The sequence below is a fragment of the Diceros bicornis genome, chromosome 18, assembly GCF_020826845.1.
Source record: "Diceros bicornis minor isolate mBicDic1 chromosome 18, mDicBic1.mat.cur, whole genome shotgun sequence".
Lineage (NCBI taxonomy): Eukaryota > Metazoa > Chordata > Mammalia > Perissodactyla > Rhinocerotidae > Diceros > Diceros bicornis.
In genome coordinates this window covers 4,227,737-4,250,286 of record NC_080757.1, presented here as the reverse complement: position 1 = coordinate 4,250,286, position 22,550 = coordinate 4,227,737, and the positions used below count along the sequence as shown (strand labels likewise).

At 46.9% G+C, this 22,550-nt stretch overlaps 1 protein-coding gene across 1 annotated transcript in view; it reads right to left on the bottom strand.

Annotated features, from left to right (window-relative positions):
- Nucleotides 1-22,180, bottom strand: part of PMP22 (peripheral myelin protein 22) — a 29,373-nt gene extending 7,193 nt beyond the window's left edge. Inside the window, exons 1-4 of the mRNA XM_058559678.1 lie at nt 22,091-22,180; nt 20,348-20,459; nt 19,007-19,103; nt 2,124-2,264 (exon numbers count right to left, since the gene is read on the bottom strand). Coding sequence (XP_058415661.1) covers nt 2,124-2,264; nt 19,007-19,103; nt 20,348-20,425 — 316 coding nt within the window. The 5' untranslated portion in view covers nt 20,426-20,459; nt 22,091-22,180. The remainder of the gene's footprint in view (nt 1-2,123; nt 2,265-19,006; nt 19,104-20,347; nt 20,460-22,090) is intronic.
- Between the last annotated feature and the right edge of the window lie 370 nt (nt 22,181-22,550).

The following is a 22,550-nucleotide window of genomic DNA, read 5'->3' as shown; positions in this document are numbered from 1 at the left end:
AGACCACATGCATGATTTAATGGCTCTTATCTCTGGACTTTGGGTTTTGATCGAAAATGACATTGCTAAAAAGACATTTAGAGCTATTTAGAGAATTTAAAGCTGAAATATCTCATGGGAAGAACGAAGATGAAGGTGGTGTCTGCTCTGAGAAGCCCCTCAACAGTCACTTAGCTCTTCTTAGTCCAATATTTTTCGTCTGACTAGTTCTGATGGTGTAGACTCTTATTCATCACAGACGTTTGAGAACATGGGAATAATAAATGGTGCAAATTTGCATTGATCTTCCACTGCAAATCACGTTCAATGAAAGATCATATAGAAAGCAGAGTTTATGCCTTGGATTTTGTGTTCCTTAAAAATTTTGGTGGATTCTGTACATCTAACGAGAAGGAAGTACCTGTCTGTATTCAATCCACACGGAATGAGAGAGAATGTAGGCACCCAATTGTGCTTGCATGAGCTGGGTGGTCCTTTATTCTCTCTCGGTCTCAGTTAATTTATCAGTAAAATAACAAGTTTGTCTAGATCAAATATAAATATTTTATGAAACTTCTGGTTCCTAAGTCTATATTACTTTATCTTGAGGATACATTCATTGATACAATGGATTTGATTATCACTGATATCAAACTGTAAACAGTAAGCCAAAAAAAGAAATCCCAGAATACATTCTAGTTTTCTGTATTACTACTGGAGATGGAGTGAATAATGATAACTCTGCTTCTAATGTACCTAAAAACCGCACCACATAATTAGTAATTTAACAAAGCTGGCATATTATCCCGAGCTTGGCTTGGGATAATAAAACCTGTGCAACAGCAAAGCACTATTTGGTTTTGAAATCTCAAAACTATGCATATTGAAATATTGTATTTGAATATTTAATAAGAAGTTGCTCTCTAGTTTACTTCCTTTTTCCAGGAAAAGGTAACTCTCTGGCTTCTACAAAAGGTCATCAACATTCAACCTCGGGCTGTGTCTTGCCATATAGCCCTGTGTAAGCCATTATTTCTGCGCATCCATCCATCCATCCATCAAGGACATATGGGCTGTTTTCAACCCTCTAATGACTGCTCCTGAGCACTGAGTGGTGATTCAGCACCACGGATGTTCTGACAACCAACTGAAACATGAGTTGCCACTCCCTTTGCCTACTCCAAGGGCCAGAATCGAAAACATTTCACAGTACCCAGATGTTCTCTAGTACACACAGAGTTTTTGATTTATTAACTTGGACTGTAGAATCCACCACCACATCTGCCTCTTATTTCTCTCCAATGCCCTGTCGCCTCAATCAACTGGAAGTCAATGGGCAGAAGGATAAGAGTCAACATGTGAGACAATGGCCGGAATCTAGAGACAAAAGTTGGAAGATGTCACCTTCTGTAGTAGAAGCTTCTAGGACTCTGCACATTGTGCATACAGGTAATCTGTCCAATTGGGGAACTTGAAGTCAGTTTAGGGAGGAGATGAAGGAGACCACTCACATGTTGTCATGGTCCCATGTTTGGAAATCATGGCATGTTACGCACGGGTGCCAAAATGAAGACACCTGCAGATGACAACAGTAAATCAAAGCCCAGGGGACTCTAGGAGCTGGAGTAAAGGAGAGCAAGAATTTGTCAGTGTGGCTTTACCACTGCTTAGAGGTAGGAGACACACACCTGAGAACAACCTTGGCAGCTCCCAGTAGCACATCAGGGCCATTTTCCATGTTCAAGCAGGCATGGTTCCTTGGGGCATAACGTAATCTACAGAAATCCGCCCTCAAGACTGACCTTTGCTCTACCGATATCCTCAGCATTTACCTCTGATTACGTGCCCAGATTGTAGCTTAATTCCTGGTGATAGGTCTGGCTTGGTTAGGGACCTTCCTTCCAGAGCTCCTAAGTCCTATTTCCTATGCACCTCATTCCATGGAGAAGTGCAAAGTTCCCAAATTCTAAGGTATATGTACACACACACACACACACACACACACACACACACCTGTACTTCATGAAAACCATCTAATGAGCAGACTCACGAACATTAGTCATTCTGGGGCCACATCTTTCTACTTACTGATCATTCCACAGCCTCGGATAGGCCCAGCTTCTACTTTATTATACCCAACTTACCCGCAAGGATCTGGAAGATTCCAGTGATGTAAAACCGGCCCCCCTTGGTGAGGGTGAAGAGCTGGCAGAAGAACAGGAACAGGGACAGAACGCTGAAGATGATGGACAGGATCATGGTGGCCTGGACAGACTGCAGCCATTCTAGGCAGAGGAGACACTAGGTTAGGAAAACCCAGCCATGGCTGGGGAGGGCTCTGCCATTAGGAGTGTGGGGCCTGGTGAACCGTGACCCCTGAAAGCCACAGTCCTCCCGGGCAGCAGGAGCCCTCTTTTATGAGCAGAACTCAGACAATTCACTTCTGCACTCTTAAAAGTCATTCCTTATTGCATGGTTTCTCTTGGAGAAAAAAATATATAACACGTGTTTAACTGTGGACATTTTAAGAAAACCTGTAAGAAAATATCTGGTGCCAACACTAGGAGTTAAACTCAAGTTAAAATATATGGAATTCCCTTCCAGTCCTTTTGCCAAATGTGTTGCTTACATATATGTGTTGTGTTAAAGACGGTCCGAGCCCCTCCCACTGGCTCCTCTCTTCCTGCCTTCGGGGGCTCCTGAAGGCATTACTGGAACCCCTATATTCCAAGAATAGTTTAAAATCACTGTCCAAAATACCTGCATCCCCCAAGGAGATATAGAGACCGTGGGGATGGCCGGGAGGAAGAAAAGGGTGTCGGAGCCAAAACTAATTGTGTAGAAAATTAGAAGAAAATGCTGATGGAGAAGAGCATACTTTATCTAGCTATGAAAATCCATTTGCTCGGCCAAGCTGTATCTTTTCTTGGTCAACCTTGATCCTCGTCTTGGGCCTCAGCACAAGGCAGTTCACGATCAGTCAAATCACCAGACAGGACCACGGATTACACCTCCGCATCTTTGTTGAACCCCTAGCCTTAGATCAAATCTCCAAACTTCCAACTGAAATTCAGGCAAGGAAGAGAATTCTGTAGTTCACCATCAACTGCAAAATAATGTCATTTCAGGAAGGAAGGAGAAGAGGAAACAACCTGGGTTCAGCACTACAGAGGGAAACCTACGGTGTCTGCTGGAGAGCTGCACTGGGCCTTGCCCACCTGTCACCTGAGTCATTTCTTCCAAGTGCCAAAGAATCACTGGGGTGGGCCCTGCTCTAAACAAGGAAAAACAGCAAGAAGCCACAGGGTTTCCCCTCTCAGCTCAGTAACTGACTGATGCGTAATGGCTTAGAAAAACAGACATCAATGCTGCTTAACACGGTATTCAAAGGTATGAAATCTGGATGGTTTGTAATCAATAACTGAATAAGATGAACATGGCTCGAGTTACAGGTAGCTTACGGCAGAATTTTAAGGGTGCTAGATAGATTAACTGTTACCAGAGTTTCACATAAGACTCTTCCAGACACAGACTGGAAGCATTTTAGAATTGGAAGAAACATGAGATCAACTAATCCAGCTCCTTTGTACTGAAAAAGATTTCTGGGGATGTTTTGACGGCCTACTTGGCACAGCCAAATCTGGGAGGCCCTTGATTCCAGTCTAGTATTCTTTCCACTCTGACAGAACACGTGCTTCCTTTATTTCTTCAATTTCTTTTTCAAGTAAGGTAAGAAAATGATGTCTAATGGCTTGTGAGCCATCTTGACTTCATTTTATATATCCCTAATTAAATCTGTTTGGCTTTATCCAACATGTTGTTTCTTCTGGAGGAGCAGTCTGCAAGCTAATGTTGTCATAATATTATTTTTTTAAAAATAAACCAATTATCCAGAACTCTGGTAGATGAAGGTGAATAATTGGAAAGAAATCTGAGACCCAAATCCAGAACTAAAATAAACAGTGACTCAGTTTGGCTGGGGCATGTCCTTCAATGTGCCCCCTCATATAGCATATGGCTGGTGCCGAGGACATCCTGGATTTCCTGCTCCAATTCCGAGAGCTTGCCCTTCGTCTTTACCTGCACTATCATTAACAACAGGAACTTCCATCAGTCCTCATATCCAGAGGAAACTCAAAATCTTATATGTCAAATCTACATGAATAGGAAAAGTCTCTTAGATTTAATAATGTAACTAAATCCTTCTTGAAACTTCTTTTACCAATAATTTGAACTTTAGTCCCAACCCCTTTACAACTGAGTAATTTTGCCATAAGTTGTTTCTCAAATCAGATCAGAATTAGGGGATCAAGGAAGTTTTTGTTCAGTGAGCATTTGTTGAACGCCTGCTGTTTTGAGCCAGTTCCTCTCGTTGGCTCTGGAGATACAAACCTGAAGAAGAAATTTTTCAACCACGAGCACAATAAATAAAACATGTACATGAAGATAGTAAGTCCAACTATATCATCAATCATAATATATGTGAATGGGTTCAATTCACTCATTATAAGATGTAGAATTTCATCTTGAATTACATAATTCTTATCTAAATATGATATAAGAGATACACCCAAAACAAAACAAAGTACGTTGAAAATCAAAAGATTTTTACAAAGAGGCACCACGCAAATATTAATAGAAAGAAAGCAAGCATAGTAATAATAGCATCAGACAGAACAGAATTTAAGTTGAAAAGGATGAAAGTGGTCCAAGAGGGGTATTTCATAGTGAAGAAAGATCCAGTTCACCATGAAGAAAGAACAGTCATAAACCTTTATGCATATAATAACATGGCCTGGAAAAAGTATAAAGCAAAAAATAATTGAAATATGAGAAGAAATTGATAAGGCCACAATCCTAGTGAAAGATGTTAGCATACCTCTCTCAGAATAGATAAATCAAGTAGATCAAAAATACGGTAGGATCTAGATTATTTATATAACAGAATTAACCAATTCAATTAATAGATATATAAAAAATTTGTATCCATAGAAGAAAGACTATAAATTAGTTTCAAACACACATGAGACAGTCTTACAAACTATGTATTAGGCAGCGAGAAAATCTCAATAAATCTCAAAGAAAGCAGACATGATGTAGGCACAACTAAAGGCAAACAGAAAGTAGAAATGAAAAGCAAAGTAGCCAAAATAAATTTGGAAATTTAAAAATAGTATTCCAGACAATCCCTTGGATAAAGAAATCAAGATGAGAAGTAAAAATTTCATCAGCAAGAATGACATCGAGAGTACTACATGTCAAACCCGCGGGCTGTGTCCCAAGCAGTACTCAGAGGAAAATGTACGCCCTTAGAGTATTTATTAGAAAAACTGAAAAACAACGAACTAGGGGCCGGCCTGGTGGCAAAAGCGGTTAAGTGCGCGTGCTCCGCTGCGGCGGCCCGGGGTTTGCCGGTTTGGATCCCGGGCGCGCACCGACGCACCACTTGTCAAGCCATGCTGTGGCGGCGTCCCATATAAAGTGGAGGAAGATGGGCATGGATGTTAGCCCAGGGCCAGTCTTCCTCAGCAAAAAAAGAGGAGGATTGGCAGATGTTAGCTCAGGGCCGATCTTCCTCACCAAAAAAAAAAAAAGAAAGAAAAAAAGAAAAACAATGAACTAAAGTTTCAACTCAAGAAGTTAGAAGAGAAAGAATTAAATAAATCCAAAATTAATTGACTTAATACTGATAAAAGCAGAGATTAACGAAATAGAAAAAATTCGACAAAAATACAGTTAATTAAAGAATCTGGTTCTTTGGTAGGGGGGGATCAACAAAGTAGACAAATTTTATTAAAGTACACAAAAGAAATGCTAAAGAAACAGAAACATACTATGTTCCTGGATAGAAACACTCAAAGTTGATGCCACTTTTCTCCAAAGTAATATACAAATTCAATGCTATTCTAATTAACATCCCTAATAATTAATATCCCAACTGAAACTGGACAAAATGCTTCAAAAATTTATCTGAAAGACAATGAGCAATAATAGCCAAGAAAACTTTTGAACCAAACTCAACAACATAAACAAAACCAGTGAGGCAGGGCATCACCTAGCAGATGTCAAACAGATAGATACACAAAGCTTATATTATACTTATATTATAAAGTTTTAGCAACTCAAACAATGTGGTATTAGTCATGAAAGAAAAATAAAACAATAGGACAGAATTAAGACTTTAGAAATATACATGTGAATTTAGTATATAATAAACATAGCATATAAACCAGTAGGGAAAGAGGACAACAGATAATGAGTGGTGTTGGCTATCCATTTGTCAAAAAATAAAATGAGATCTCTAGCTCACATCGTTCACAAAATTCAATTCCAGATGCATCAAAGAGCTACATGTAGAATTAGAAAGCCATATAGACATGTGATTCACAAATGAGAAATATGCATAGCCAATAAACATATTTAAAGGTGATCAACCTCACTAGTAACCAGGAAAATGCAAGTGAAATCCATGAAGAATGTGATAATTCTTATGCATCAAATTGGCAAAAATCAAAAAGATTTGATAATATCAACAGAGTACATATGTGATAGATACCTCTATACACTGTTCATAGGAATAACAATGTAATAATTCTCTTGTGACCAGCAATTTGGCAGAATATATTTATATTAAATATATATTTAAATAACATAATGACTCCACAATTCAAACACTATACTCTGGATAAATACTTAAACATATACTCAAAGAGAAATAAATAAGGCTGTTCATTGTAGCATCATTCCCATGAGTGAAAATAAATTAGGGTATATCCCTACAACGGAATATTTTGCAACAGTTAAAAAATCATGAGTTAGACAATGAACAACCTTTGAAAGATGTCCAAGACAATGAAAAGAGTAAGGTGTACAGACAATATGATGTCATTATGTAAATACACACCAAAAAACTCTATCTGTATACATATACACAAGCATGCACGGATGCTTGTGTGTGTTCATTGAAAAAAGAGCCAAAGATGCGCCAAACTGAGATCGATGGTTACCTCAGGAACCAGAGCTGGAATAAAGGAGAGTTTGCTCAAGAAGGCCTTCCACTTGATCTATATCATTTGATTTATTTTTAATAAGGAGAATATTTTCATGTAATATTTGAACAATTAAAACCAAGTTAAAAGATTACAATGGAAAGAAGACATGGCAGTCAATAATAAGTTAGGATTCCAAAAATCAAAGAGCTGCTGGGATCCTAGGGAGGACCGAGGCTCCACATGCAGAGAGTAAAGGGACTTTTCCTTTCCTCAAATGCCATCGAGTCAGAAGCTACATATGGGCAGCCAGGGAAAAACAGAGCCGAGCCAGGAGGAAGCTGCCTCCATTCCAGCCCCAGAAGGCTGGCTGAAGATTCGAAAGGCCTGTCGGTGTTGTTCAAAGGGGAGCCCACAGTGCCCTGAGGAGATTCCGAAGTTCAAAGGACATTGCTCCAGAGCCAGAATCATTCACTGAACTGGACTAGACCAATGGCGGGCAGTCATGGAGAGCACTAGCACATGCTCTGGGCATGGCAGGCGTTTGATCCCATACGAGGATATGCAAAGCCCGTCAGGCAGTCATGTGCATTGGTTAGAACAGCCCAGGCATGACTCTGTCACCTAGTTCTGCTGACTACCTGCTTAACTTGCCACTTAACATATTTTTGGCCTTGAAATCCTCTTCTCTAACATGAGGTCCTGACTATCTCACAGGATTGTTGTAATGCTCAAACAAAAGAGTGGATATAAAAGCTCTGTTAAAGGATGATACAAATAATCCCATTTCAAAGGCTGATGTTGAGGGGCAGGGAAAATAAGCATTGACAGACTGTTCCAGGGGATGGTTACTGGAGCATCTCCATCTGGGTCGCTCCAAGTAACGGGATAAGGGGACCACAGTGTTCACATAAGCCATATTATTAGGGCACCAACTGGAACTCCAGCAAGTATTTTGATACAACTTTGGTATCAGTTCATATCTAATCTTCAGTATAGAGGTTGGAAAATTATCTGGGAAGTCAGATTGTAAATATTTTAGGCTTTGCAGGTCATATGGTCTCCGCGGCAACTACTCAACTTTGTCCTCTTAGTACAAAATCAGTCTTAGTCACGATGCAAATGAATGGGTGTGGCCCTTTCATCCAGTCAAACCTTATTTACAAATCAGGCAACGGGCCAGATTTGGCTGGCAGGCTATAGTTCGCCAACGTTTGCTAAAGCCAAACAAATCAGATGTAGAGAAAACAATTATTAGAGTTGAAAGACCTACGATGCAAGGGACAAAGCTGTCCATTACAAACCTGTTTTATACAGATGGGACCTAATGTGAGGCCAACATTCCAGGGGGCAAATCTGAACTTCTCCCCAAGCCCCAGTGCAATGATGCTCTTCCTTATAAACTACAAGTTCGCCATCCAGAGCAGAGCCCCTGAGGAGAGCCCGCTGTCATTCTCCGGGCCTCGCTCAGTGTCTGGTAAACATTTGTGCAATTCCCAGTGGCAGCGTTTTAATCTCCAACCGTGGTGCTGAGCACAGGAACTAAAGGCCCTAAAACTCTTTGCAGACCTCCTGTTCTACTGAGAGTGTCAGGTAAAAGGGTTGCTGACAGCTTTCTGACGTGGGCTGCCACTGCCAGCAGACCCAGCTCCCCCAACCGCTAAGGGGAAGCTTGAGTTGCACAACGATCAAAGCTCCCTCCAAGGTCAGATTCCCGCTGCCGCAGCAGCTAAGCAATGAAGGAAATACATCTGCCCCCTCAGCTGTATTCTTAGCCCAGGGCCTACAATCTCGTGAGTTAAGAGCTCAGAAAGGATGAAGCACTTGTAAATGTACCAGTTCATCTGTGTCCTTCTGCATCCTTCACTACAGCACGGAGCCAGCCGTCTCTCATGCCCTGTCCACCTCGAGTCCCACTCTGGGCAGTTCATAAAAGCTTTCTGACTCAATTAAGAAAACAAATTTTCTTGGAAATGAAAGGAAGGATGGTTGGAGGAGAGTCAGAGCAGAAACTGGGGAGGCTGTGAGAGAAAACAGCCAGAAGGAAAGAGGCCATCAGAGGGGATGAATCACAACTGGAGGAGACAGTACCACACATTTGCATAAATGCTGGACTGTTTTCAAAAGCACATGACCAACAAGGCCTCCTCCCCACCCTCCAACCTCCAGCCCACCGCCATCACACAAACTGCCATTTTCCTTCCGTCTCAGTGTAAATGTCATTCCAGAAATAGCTGACTTGCCAAGAGGCCTCCATCCTAAACAATGAGGTCTTTGCACTTATGTTCTGCCCACCAGCTGGAGCATGTGCAGGGCCCAGCGTGGGGCCTCCCCCGGGGGCCTCACCTTCTTCCCCATCCAGACCAGCTGGTAGCTTTGAAATGGGGCTCAGGTCTCAGGCTGACTTTGCCTGTGACCAGATGAGAATGCAAGCCAGACGGGAAAGCTACATGCGGGCTATCTGCCCACAGACCTTGGCCCAGAACTCCCAAAGATGAGGAGGCAACATGGGAGGCTCTTTCAACACATACTCATGGGGGGCATTTTAACTAGAGCAAAACCTACGGTTGGCAACTAGTGAACACAAACGGCTCCATAGGTGGGAACAACCTTCGTGTCAAGGTGTGCCAGCTAAACCTGACATAATCACTCAATGAACTATACCCCTAATTATGAGGCTCTGTGGTAGGCACAGGAACCAGTTTCTCAGAGTCTCATTTATATTTGTGGTTTGACACCAATAGTCTTATTCTGCTAACTAGTTCTTGGACTTGAAAAGGGAATATAATACAGCCACTGAGGTACCTGAGGTTACCCGAAAATACTAAGCTGTTGGAGGCTTTCTATATTCCCTACTTGGAAGACTCTAGTAACCAGAGAATTGGGTTAGGCTGCGCTTCCCAAAGAATTGTTGTTGGAAGACTTATCCCACCAGTTGATTAACGAAAAAACAGATGGACTGGGTACCATAGTCAAGTATATTGACCTCTGTCCTTGGACATTACCACGTACCAGAAAACATTAACGGCTATGAGAACTCTTGCCATTAAAAAAAAATACTGCTTAACTTTTAAATTTTAGTGTTTTTCAAATTGATTTATCAGAGAACCTTTTTTTTTTTTTTTAATAGACAACTTGGAAATGCTGGGTTTGGCCACAGAGAGGCATTTTTAATTGCCCGATCATGAGCTGTACTAGTGGAGAATGTACAGGGGATGAGGGGATGACTGGGTTGTTTTCAAGACCTTTGGGTTTAAAAGGCATTATCCATATAAAAAGAATCAGGGCCCTTCTCTCCTTTTTATTCCTAAAGTATTTAGAAAAGGCCAAGCATCATGGAAATTAAGAGCTAGAATCAATACAGCCACCCCACCAGCCACATTAAACCACCCGCCCTTCCCTAAGCACAGTGCCCTTCTCTCCTCCCCACGCCTACTGGAGTCCTACCCAGTTTCCAAGGCCCAGCTCAAAGGCCTCCTCCATTCAGGATGCCCCCATGTCACAATTATATCCTGAATGTAAAGAGGCCCCACGACTCACGTACACGCGGTGGGCGCCGACGCCAGGTCCTACTCAACGCTCACTCCATTAGACAACCAGGGCACCTGCCCAGGTCCCCAGTTTGTCAGAGGCAGAACCAGTGCAGAAAGGCAAGGACTCCTGAGGCCCAGTCTACTGGGCTTTCCTCTACAGCACATTAGGGTGCTGAGACATTCAATAATATGTTTGAAATCCACTGAATTAAATTATCCTACTGCCTTTCTTTGAGTAAAGAATCCACCAAAGATAGAGAGGGAGGAGGGAGAATGGTATGGCAAAGGGCAAGAGCTTCCCCGTTCTCTGCTCAGCAACCTGCCAAGCCAAACCACCATCCCAGCTTCGGAGGAGCAAGAGGAGGCCCACGCCTGCTACCTGGAGGCAATACCTTACACAGCTGGGATTTCAGAGGAATCTCAGCAGCACCAGAGAAGCCACTGAAAGAAGGAAGCATCACCCAGAGGAGGGAAGACCCGGGAAGATAAAACTGTAGTCTCCAGATATTTGAAGAGTTGGTCCAGGGACACCACGGAGGCTTAAACTCCTTGAGGAAGAGTCTGCCACCTGGTAAAACCCAAGTCTAGAACACCAGGCATGAACGAAGACAACCAGAAATGACTGCACAAAAGAGGGGACAGACTTGGCCTTTACAAGGTAATTTCTTACGACAACATCTCACGGCATTCCTCCCACATTCCTGGCCACTCCTTCCAGTCTCTTCTGCAAACTCCTCCTGTCCCCCATTAACCACCCGAGGGTCCCAAGACTCGGCTCTGGACCCTGTTCCTTTCTTTCTGCCTTGCCCTCTCATCTACTCCCCAAGTAATTTTATTCAGCACCACGACATCAAATACCTTCCTGTACAGACTCATGATTCCCCTATTTGAAATTCCAGGGTAGACCTCTCCCCTGAGCTACAGATTTCTAAATCCAAGTGCTTTGCTGACATCTCTGATGGCCAAAACACAAATCCTAATTTCTGTCCCTCCCCCATAACAGCCTGTTCCTCCTCTGTCTCCCCTATCTCAGTCTAAGACCCCACTGCACACCTAGTTGCTCAAGCCCAAAAACCTAGAAGTTACCCTAATAATTCTTTCCTAACCCCCCACATCCAATCCATCAGCATCGTCTCCTTCTCCACCCCATCTCCCTATCCAAGCCACCTGACCTACCTCCTATAGTTCTTGTGCAGGTTAAATGCAGCACTCTTAGAAGAGTGCCAGGCAGTTACAGGAGCTGGTGGTATTCTTACCATCATCCTCCTCCTCATGCCCAGCCTGGACCACTACCATAGCCTCCTCACTGGTACCCAGACCTTCTCTTGCCCCTGCCTGAAATACACTCTACACCTAACAGCCAGAATGAGCTTCAAAACACAAATCAAATTATGCCACTCTTCTTCTTAGAACCCTTCAATGATGTCCCAGTTATCCTCCTCAGTACCACGGCCTGTGAGTCCTCAGCAATTCAGCCCCCAGTTCCCTCCCCTGCCTCACCCCACACCCCTTCCTCCAGCTGGCTCACTCAGCTGCACTGGCCCCTGTCACTGGGGAACACACCAAAGTCTTTCCTGCCTCAGGGCTTGGCCCCTTCCATCACCTCCTGGAATTTTCTTCCTGTGGTTCTTCACATGACTGGTCCCTCCCCGTCTTTTAAGTCTCAGTCCACATGACTATGGAAGGAAGAGGCCTTCCATGACCAGCTGCTTCCTCCCCAGTGGCGACTTTCTCTTTCATGACCCTATTTGTCTCCTGCAGGGCACTTTCGACAATTATTGATTTATTGTGTATTCTCTGTCGCCCCCAAGTAACTGTGAGCTCCACATGAGCAGGGACCCAGTCTTTCTTGTTCATCTCTGTGTGCTCAGTTTCTGAAACAGTGCCTAGTACATAGGATGTGATTTGAAGAATAAATGAATGGACCACATTGTTAGCTCTTCAAAAATGAAAGGGGCTCTCCTGAAAGGTAATGAGTTCCCCATCACTGGGAGGATGAGCACATGATGGACATATTGCAGAGGGGTCTGAAGCTAGGCGGGCTGGGGAGGAGGGACGGACTTGATGACCTCCCAGGTCCCTGCCAACACTGGAAGTCTACGTGTGTGTCCATGACTGCACACTCAGAAGGCTTTGTGCCCAGCATCCTTCTCTCAGGCACCGAAAACCAACATCCACAACCTCAGGTCGCGTCGTGGCCAGTCCCTGCTCCTGAGATACAAGGGATGCTTTCTTGACTCTGGTAAAATCCTGGGAGCGCAACTGCAAGTTTTTAAAAAGCAAAGACTGTGCGCTTCAAGGGCCATGTGGTTCAGACACAGGTTCAAAAAGCATTCCAAATCAACTGCTGGATGTTAGTATCTGACAAGAAACGTTAAGGGTTGAAACATCAGCATTATGACACCACATCCCACCCCCTGTCCCTCCCTCGCCTGCCAGGGCCTCGGCATCCCACAAGGGCCTGTCAAATCAAGAGCCAGTACTTGGGCAGATTTTGCGGGTTGGCCCAGGGAGCCGCAAAGATTTTAAATTGCAAAACATGAACCCATAAATGCAGAGGGCCTCCCGTGTTCTCTAAAATCTGACCAAAAGCTGAGCCACAGACGAGGAAGTGGTTTGATGCCCTCACCAAAGTGACAATGCCACCAAATGGATAAACAAGATAATCTGGAATCACAGAAGACACAGACAACAGGAGACCACTGAGGGTCGAGTCGGGGGCTCCTGAAACTGGCAAGATTTGTTTTTTTCTAATTTTTAATCTAAAGCATTGGTCTAATGCTGCCCACAACCTCCTGAGAGCCATGAGTTTGTTGTCGTTATTGTTTAGAAAGGAAAGAAAGGCAATGAGTGCTCATTTTCTTGGCTTCTGATTGTAGCTTGGATAATTTGAAGAATTCAAAACAAAAAGCATTAGTTACTCAATGCAAGGCCAATGTTTTGCTGAACCTTCTGGTCAGTAGATTTTAAATACCCCCATGGTGTGAGGGCCCCAGGGAGACAGGCGCCTTTAGGACTTGGGAAGGAAGGAGAGGTGCCCCGCCAACCCCAGGCCAGCTAGAGCTGCTCAGATCTTATGAGTCTGAAAGCCACGGCTCTGGGACTTGGCCTCATCTGTCTCTGGGTGGCTGTCTGCCGTGGGCCTGCTACTCCCCAGGCCCTGCCTGCAGGCCCTGAGACCCCACTTTCTTAATCAAGGCAGAGAGAACCTATTTGTTACTCAATACTAATTTCCCAACATAAAATAATGCTTATAGTTATTTTCTGATTGTGAAACTAAAAGATCTCAAGGAGGAAAATCAGTGGGGCAGCAGAGGAAAAGAAAACAACGAAAGTGATAAGAACCCCATGACCCAGGATAATCACTGGAAATATATTGGTGCATTTCTACTTTGTAAGATTTCTGATATGTTCTGTCTTATAAATGCTCTGGACTATTATTCCAACTTTCAAGAAAACAGAGAGTTGAGAAACACATATAAGACAGAGCAGGTCTAAATGAAATCGTAAAAATTAGAAATGCATCCGTATGCATCACACTCCGTACCAGGGTCTAGAAGGACTATGGCATGGCCTGCTACCCTACTCCTTGTTCTCTCTGTTCCCACTATTCTGGGCTGCCCTCTGCTCCTCAGCTCTGTCAGGCTCCTTCCCTCCACAGCAATCTTGCTCCCGACGGTCCCTCTGCCTGGAATCTGCCGAGATGTTCCTGGCTGCCTCCTGGTCATCCTCAAGGGGTCACTCCTCCAAGAGGCCTCTCCTGCCCACCCCAATCCCTCATTGCACATTACCTTGTTTTATTCTCTTCGTAGTTCCTATCACAGCCCCAAAGTATCCATGTTTATTGACTGTTTCACCCAGGAAAATGTAAGCTCTTGCTCACTCTTGTATCCTGGTGCCTACAGTGATATCTGGTACCTGGTAGGTTTTCAACGAACAGTTCTGAATGAAAGAACAGAGGAAGGGAGAACGGGGGGCGAGAGGTGGAAGTTCACGATCAAGGAACTAAGAAAAGGCTGAAATTCCAGAATGAAGGGGAGAGGAGACAGGAGATGAGACTTCACGGAAACAGAATAGATCATTCACGTAGATTCCTAGGGACCTTAGTAAAGATTTTTCGTCTGAAGATTGAGACCAGTGAGGGGCCTCTGAAAGGTTTTAAATTGGGATTAAAATGATTAGGTTTGCATTTTTTGAAAGGTCAGGAGGTAGAGGCTGCTGCAGTGGCTCTGACAGTGACTGCGGGCATGGCGACAGATGAGGGAACGACAGGGGCCTGTGGGACCTCCAAAGATTCTGAGAAGGGGGAGAAGGAACATGGCAGCTCACTGGCTGGGGGAGCAGCATTCCCTAAAATACTAGAAACTGTTGAAGGTGCAGACTGTGTGGAGGAGGATGAAGACTGACTGGCTTGGGGGTGCCTCTAAGACACCCCAGTGGAACTGTCTAGTAGGAACTGGGTACTTGGGTCTGGAGTTCTAAGAGAGGTCTGGACTGGAAGAAAACAAAGGTTCAAGGACATCATGAAACAGCAAGACTTTGTTAATGACTGGGGAGGTGGGAGAGAAAGAGAGAGAAGGCTAGGCCCCTACAGTGTCTGATATGGGTCACTGTAAGACAGTGGTGCTGCTGACGGAGCCCTGGGTACAGTAGAGACGGAATATTTGAAGAAGCATAAAATACTTGGGCCTTGCTCTGAAACTGCCTAGGACCCAGCAGAGCTATTGTAAAAGAGCACAATTAGGGCATGGTCAAAGCCCAGGAGAGAAAGGTTTCAAGCCAGGCTTACTGGGAGGTGCTTGCTACTAAATTTCTGTGAATTGAGAATCCATGCTTCCCACGAGGCCAAATGACTACATTCTCAGCCTCCCTTGTAACTAGGTGTGGCTGTGTGACTCAGTTCCAATAAAACGAAGTGTGTGGTCTATCTGGAGATGTTTCATTAAAAGGGAGAGGAACACATTCTTCTCCTTCTCCCTTCTCCATCCTATTGCTTGAAGCATGGATGAGAGGGCTGGAGCTCTAGCAGCCCTTGGGTCCATGAGGATGAGGGCCAAACCCAACAGATGGCAAAGGAATGAGCTAGAAAGTGCCTGGGTCTCTGACAATTTCATAGAACTGCCATACCTATCTTGGGCTGCCTACTTCCAGACTTCTTTTAAAAGAGAGAGAAGTAAACTATCTTATTTAAGCCACTGCCATTTGAAGATGTGGCAGAGTTGAGGATAATTTGGAGAATTCGAAACAAGAAGCATTAGTTCATGCAGTGCAAGGTTCTGTTATATGCAGTCAATCCTAATCCTAACTGGAACACTAGCCGACTGGTCTACACGGCCTCTGCATTGCTTTCCCCTTGCTTTAGGTCACGTCATTGCCTTAACAGGGAATATCCTCCTCCTTGCCTGTATTTATTTAAATCCTGCCCATCCTTTAGAGGATGGATCACATTCCACCTCCCACGTGAGACTTCCCTTCCACTTCCTCCCCTGAATTCTGGCACTGCCTGCCTGCCCCCACTCCTTGGACCTCGGCCTACACTCCTTCACAGTGATCCATCCCTCCACGCTTATCTCCTGACTCCTCAAAGAGACTCGGGACCATCAAGGGCAAGGTCCACAGTGTCCAGGTCTTTCTTTGTATGCCCCGGGCCGAGAGGCATTCAAGACAAGGTCATGATGAATATGCCCCCACCACGCTATGCCTCCTCCCCCTCTACCTGCAGCCGGGATCAGGATGTCCCCAGAAAGTATGCAAATAAATTCAGAAAATGGGAAGGTAGGCAGAGTTGAGGGCAGTTAGCAGGAAATCTCAAACTACTTCTAACATCAAGAGGCAGCTTGGGGGTAAGATCTGATCTGCCTCCTTCCAACTATATAACATGGATGTTTGACCGCCATGCGGGTAACATGGCAGGGGCACCCTTCGTATAGAAAACAGAGTGAGCGGGCGCCTGGAGAGGGGCTGTGCCCTGGCCCCACATGTACAAAAATGAGCTCCTTCAGAAAACTGGCAAGTCATGTAAACCAACATATCTTCACATAGCACACTTGCAGTATATTCTTCACAAATGGATATCAACGAGGAATTACTTTTGATTAGTATATTTCAACCATTCTAAGAGCAAATTCGGACCAAGGTAAATGGTTTGCAACTGATATTGTTCATCTGTAAAGGCAGTCTAATTTTTAAAAATTATGTATTTTTTCAACTTATTGTTCGTCACAGAAATCGTTAAACCCAATAGAAAAGGTAATGGGGGCGCTGAGGATTGACCCCCGTCCGAGCTGCAGTGGTGACGCAAGCCGACCCATCAGAAGATCTCTGCAGCGATAAGGTCTCCTGGGGAAGCTTACATGGAAACTTCTTAGAATAAGCCCACACCCAAACAAACCCAGCTTATTGAAGAGCATGTCCAGATGGCCTCAAAATGCCCTCAGTGTGGGAGCCAAGAAGGCAGACGTGGAGGGAAGCACCTCGGGGACACATCCCCACGCAAAGCCAGCACGTGGATCTGGAAGCCTCGCTCAAGATCCCATAATCGTCGTAAATGAACCCAAGAAGATGAGCTTGGCACACAGAGCCAGCTGAGAAACAAGAAGTTTCCTGATTTAAATAACACACGTGCCTTTTTGAGACCTGCTGCTAGCGCGGAATAAATGCTGTTCACACCCGCGTAAGAGGCAGGACGCAGGTCAACAACAGGCCACGAGGCAAAGACAGCTTTCCTGCCTGCGGACGGTCTGAGCACAGTTTAGATAGCTGCTCCTCTGTCGCCCTGTTTCTGTTGAGACCCAGCTGGGCTTCAACATGCCTGCCAAAACTGCACCCTTCCCGGCCTAAGAGTCCACGACCCCATGCCAGCCTCGCAACGCCAAATGCCGCTTGGGACGGGCGCCTGCGCACACTGCCTGGCCTCAGGGACAGCCTGTCCTTTAGGCTGAGTCACCACTTGTGACCACCAGGTGTCAGTGGCGAGCGAGGAGACTCCCATCCTGCGTCTTCAGGGAACCTCAGCCAGACCCTGAAGGGGGAGACAGCGGATGCTGCGGCTCTGGGGACGAGCAGTGCTATCGCCACATTCAGAGGCACTCATGAGTTATTTCATTTACTTGGTTGCCAACTCGCCAGGCAAACTCACCACGCAACTTATAGGATGGTTTTAATTCAGTATCCTTCACACACGCAGAGAAAAGATTAAGGACTGCTCACTTCAGTAAGGACTGGGGCCTTTCTTCTTTGCCCTCCAGGAAGATGGAAACATAAAGCAGGCTTTTCTACTCCTTGCCTATCCTCCCCATCTATACTACCAAATGACTATTCTAGCAGTTTCTCTTTATACTGAGGTTCAAGATGTTTGGTTTGTAGTGCTTCAGTGATAGCTTCTGTGCTATTGGGTGCAGAGCCCACAAGAGGCCAAGTCCTGCAGAGAAACGGGACTGAGCAAAGCCAGAACTAAGGGCCACTTCACCACCTGCTCTGTTGAGCCGGATCTAAATTGGTTTCTCTCATCAGGTGTAGCATCTTCAACAGAAATACTGGATCTCTGACTAGCTGCAGCAACAGAGAAAGCTGTACTTGATTGGTCTTGTAACCCCAGAACACATCCTTTGGAACACGAGACCGTGCTGAGCCAGACCCACTATGTCCTTGACACCAAGCTCTGTGGCCCCATCCAGGGTCCATGCTGCCACTACATACCACCCAGCCACCAAAAAGGATGCATCCTGTCTACCTCTGCCTCTCCACATCCAAAGACACAAGCCCCTGCTGAGCATTCCTCCCCTCTGGGGGCTGGAGGTATCTAGTGGGTTCCTCCACCCAATTAATCCCTTGACTTGAATCCAGGTAAGCCTGGTTTCCACTATCTCATAAGTGAAGATGCTGAGGACAGAGGAGAAATACAATCTTCTGCATGAAGGACCCTCCCAGGCTCAGTTTAGGGTTTTGCAAATAGCTTCAAGTCCCCATCTTGCACAAAGAAACACTCAAAGGTTTCTTTAACGCTAAGTGGCACCACTAAGGCCCAAGATCTGGAAAGGCAGTCTTGTACCTGGGTACCAAAAACTGGCCCAACTATCCTTGGGACAGCCCCACTGTCACTGCAACAGGAAGAGGCAGGACATTTCTGGAGAGAGACAGCTGCCAAGCAAAGACGCCAGTTGGATAAAAAGTCCCAATGCAGTCTGCCTAAGATTTTGCCATCACGCCCCCTTTACTGCTTATCTGTGTTCACATGTCTTCACTCATGAGAAGCATTCCACCAAGTGATAAGGAGGGAGCCCAGGGCATTTCTAGACAGAGAGAATGTACAATGATCCCCAGGATCTAGGCTTAGCCAGGGAAACTACCTTTTGTCTTGGATTCATGCCTCCTGTCACATTCCACCCCACCCCAGCAACAACCTTCAAGCTTGTGTCTTCCAAGAACAAGTGCTTCCAGGTCTGGATTGAGAAACGTGTCACAGACAGATAAGGACGAGCTTGTGGAGCAAAAAGCCAGTCTCACCGTTTGCTGATGATGAGAAACAGTGCTGGATGTTGCCTGGGGTAGTGCTACAGTTCTGCCAGAGGTCGGTCGCATGTCCATTGCCCACGATCCATTGCTAGAAAGAACCAGGGAAGGTAGTGAGGAGCGAAGGAAGGGGCAGGGAGAAGACCAAGGGAAGGCAAAGAGCAGCCTCACCAACTCATCTACCTGGCCTGCCCCCCCGCCCCCACCTGATGTTGCACAGCCAGAGACCCAGTCATGCCAGAGAAAGGAGAGAGGTGGTGGTGTGGCTCAGACACCGTGCAGTGCGTGTGGAGGGGAGGGTCAGTGTTTTGCAAGTGAAAAGCACTTTGTAAATGGAAAAGTTCCACACACAACATAAGCAATTCCATGCAGAGGTGTGTACTACAGCAGAAGAAGCCATGGGCTCAACCAGGCCACCCGCACGCAAGCCGTTCTCCTGCCCAGATCTCTTGCCGTGGCATTCCCCACCCCACAGCCTCTCTGAGCCTGTGTCCTTACTTACAATTCCTATCAACCTGACAACATTATTGGGTAGAATTAAGATGTGATCAAGATGCTTGTAAATCATAAACTAATTCACAAATCCCCAACATCGTTATTTCTCACTTTAACATAATTATTTCTCGACCTCTGAAACAGACAAGAACAGTAAGCCCAGGACTTGACATATTAAGAGGTGAAAGCCACAGTCACCCACACGCCTGAGCCTGTGCTCATCTTCAAGAAAAGAGTTTCAAATCTAACGTGCTTGATGTTTGATGGCTCTGTAACACGAGTTATCCCGATGACCTGCTCACAGAGTGGAAGCTCTACTAAAAAGGTGTGCTATCCACATCACAAAGCAGACCTGGGACTGTGCACTCCTTTCTGGAAAAGCCAATTTTAACTTTCCAATTGCAAGTCCTAAAGGGTGTTTTATGAACTAAGCTGCCCATCTGAACTATGACATTTGGAGAAAAACAAACCATAAATACTCCACTTCCTTCCTCGACGAACCTGCATCAAGAAAAAATGCTCAACAATCCTACCAAATGAAGGTGGGGGACCCTGGATCTGCACTGAAATTATTTGGCTTAAAGAGAGGCCTGCACAGCTATCCTAGTCCAGCGCTTGCTTCCTTCCTACCCCTGAATCTGCTTTGCCTTTCTCAAAACAACCGAAAAGGGGCAGATGGCCAGAAACTGCGAACGCCCTGGGATGCCTGAGACTTCTCGTCTGCAACTAACCACACAGTCCTGAACCAGAAGGAGCACGGCTGGAAGTGCCGCCCCGGAGGTCCAGCACTGGGTGAGCACTGGGTGCCCCGACCGCCCCCGCTGCCCTTTGGGCACTCACGCTGACGATCGTGGCCACGAACAGCAGCACCAGCACTGCGACGTGGAGGACAATGATACTCAGTAACAGGACGATCATTCTGGCGGCGAGTTCTGCTCAGCGGAGTTTCTGCCTGCCGGAGAGAGAGCCGAAGCTGGACGTGAGGCCAATGGAACTGGCGAGGGAGGGAGGAGCGCGCAGAGGGTTCCCGCGCTAGCGGAATGCCCGGGCCTGGCTCCGCGCCCGCCCGCCCGCCTCCCCGGGTGGGGGCGCCTCCACGCCGCCCGGCGGCCGGCCGAGAGAGGGCAGCAGCCGACCGTAGGATCCCCGCCCAGCAATCAGCTGGGCCCGCCTGCGACAGAACATCTTTTGCTTTTGGAACAAAACAAGTGGTATGCACGTCTAAGTCACCCCAGGAGGAGAGGTTTTTCCAGAATAACGAGCAGAGGCCACAGCAGCCTCCACCCACCCCAGACGCCTCCCGGGGACAGCCCAACTTGGGGAAGGGGGCAGAAAGGGGAGAGCGCACGTTCCCCTACGGAGTGGAGGCAGGGGAGAGGGGCTAGGCGCCCAGATTTCTGCGAGAGGCCTGGGGACACCAGCGACATGCTGTGAGGGAGCGCGCGGCTGTGAGCTGGTTTCCCAGATCCCAGTGCGCTCTGCATTCCGTTAGTCTCCAAGTTTCCACCCAGTTCTGCCAGCGCAGGGGAGCCGTCCTGGCCCCAGCTCGGCCTGGCATAGACACTGGCGGCTGCGGAGAGACGGCGCAGAGCCGGCCGGGTAGTGTGGAGAGGAAAGAACGGCCGGAGACAGTTACCCGAACCCGGCGCTTCCCCACGGCGCGCGCTGCCCCAGGCAGCCCCCGCGGGCGGGGCCGGGCCACTCCCGGGCTGGCCCCACGCATGGTCGCTGGGGGGCGACCCAGTCCAGCCTCGGCGCTGCGGGACACGGGCCCAGGAGCCTGGATGGAGAGGAGCAGATGTCCGGTGGGAAGGAGAGGCGGAGGGTAAAGGGTGAGTCCCAGGAGAATTGTAGCCGATCAGAGCCGGCAGGACATCTTCTATCCAAAGTTGCGCGGTCCTAGCCTCTCGTTTGATAGACCTTGGGGAGCTGAAGACAGGGGTGACCTGTCAGAGGATATGTAGGGCTGTGAAGGACAAACTGAGTCTTTGGGGACCATTTCAGGACAGTCTTGAGCCGGAGAGACAACGCTTCAGTAACTAGGTTTTAAAGTACCCAATCCCAGGCTCTTCCGTTCCTCTCCATAAGCAACACATTCAAAGAAACTCTGGAATGTTCAGGAAGAAATAAGCACGGTTTTCTGATGTCTCCCAGAAGGTTTAAATTAAATCCAGGGGCTCCTAGTGCCGGGTAGGGGCAAGACAAGGAAGATCGAGTCTATGGCTAGCAATGGGGAAACCACAGGGGTCCAGTACCCCCGGATGTCCACCTCAGGGCCCGCTTTGCCAATGAGTCTCCGAGTAGGCACCTCTCCAGCGAGACGAAAACTGCTCCGCCCTTGCCCCTTATCCCGACCACACCACCCGCGCCCCTTACGGTTTACAGACCATAAGGCACTCCACACTGTATCCCCACGAGCCCGATAGCAACGATACGAGACAGACCGTCTGCCCGCGCTCTGGACAGAAAGCTCGGAGACCTGGCCAGCCCAAAGCCCGCGCCTGCTGTGCGCTTGTGGCACCGTCGACGGAAGATGCCCACGTTTCTCCTCCATCTCCTCCACTTCGCTACCAAAGCACTTACAGCCCAAAGGGATTGCTGTCCCCGATCCTCAGAGTGGCCTCAGGCACAAACTCGGTGCGTGCGCTCGGCTGCTGGCGTCCCCAAACACAGCTGCGCTGCGGGGCTGCGCGCGCGAAGCTAGCGGCCAGAGGGAGGCTCCCGGCGTTCCCTTTAACGGGAACAACGCCCTGTCTGCGTCGCTGCAATAGGGTGTGTCCCTGGGTCGGCGTGTGCTGGAGGGCGGGACTCAGGGAGGAGAGAGGGCAGGAGGGAGGGAGGGCACGGACAGGCAGGCGGCCTTAAATGCGCCTCGGGAGAAAGCTGGTCATAGCAAAACCCCTGCGACTTTTACTCGAAACTGGGAGGCAGCTGAGCTTTCTCACCTCCGCTTCCCCTGGCTCCGCCGAGTTCGTGGAAACCAAGTGTTGACCAATAAACTAGCCCCTCCGCCCCCTCAGCCTACGCGGGCAAAGGCCGCCAG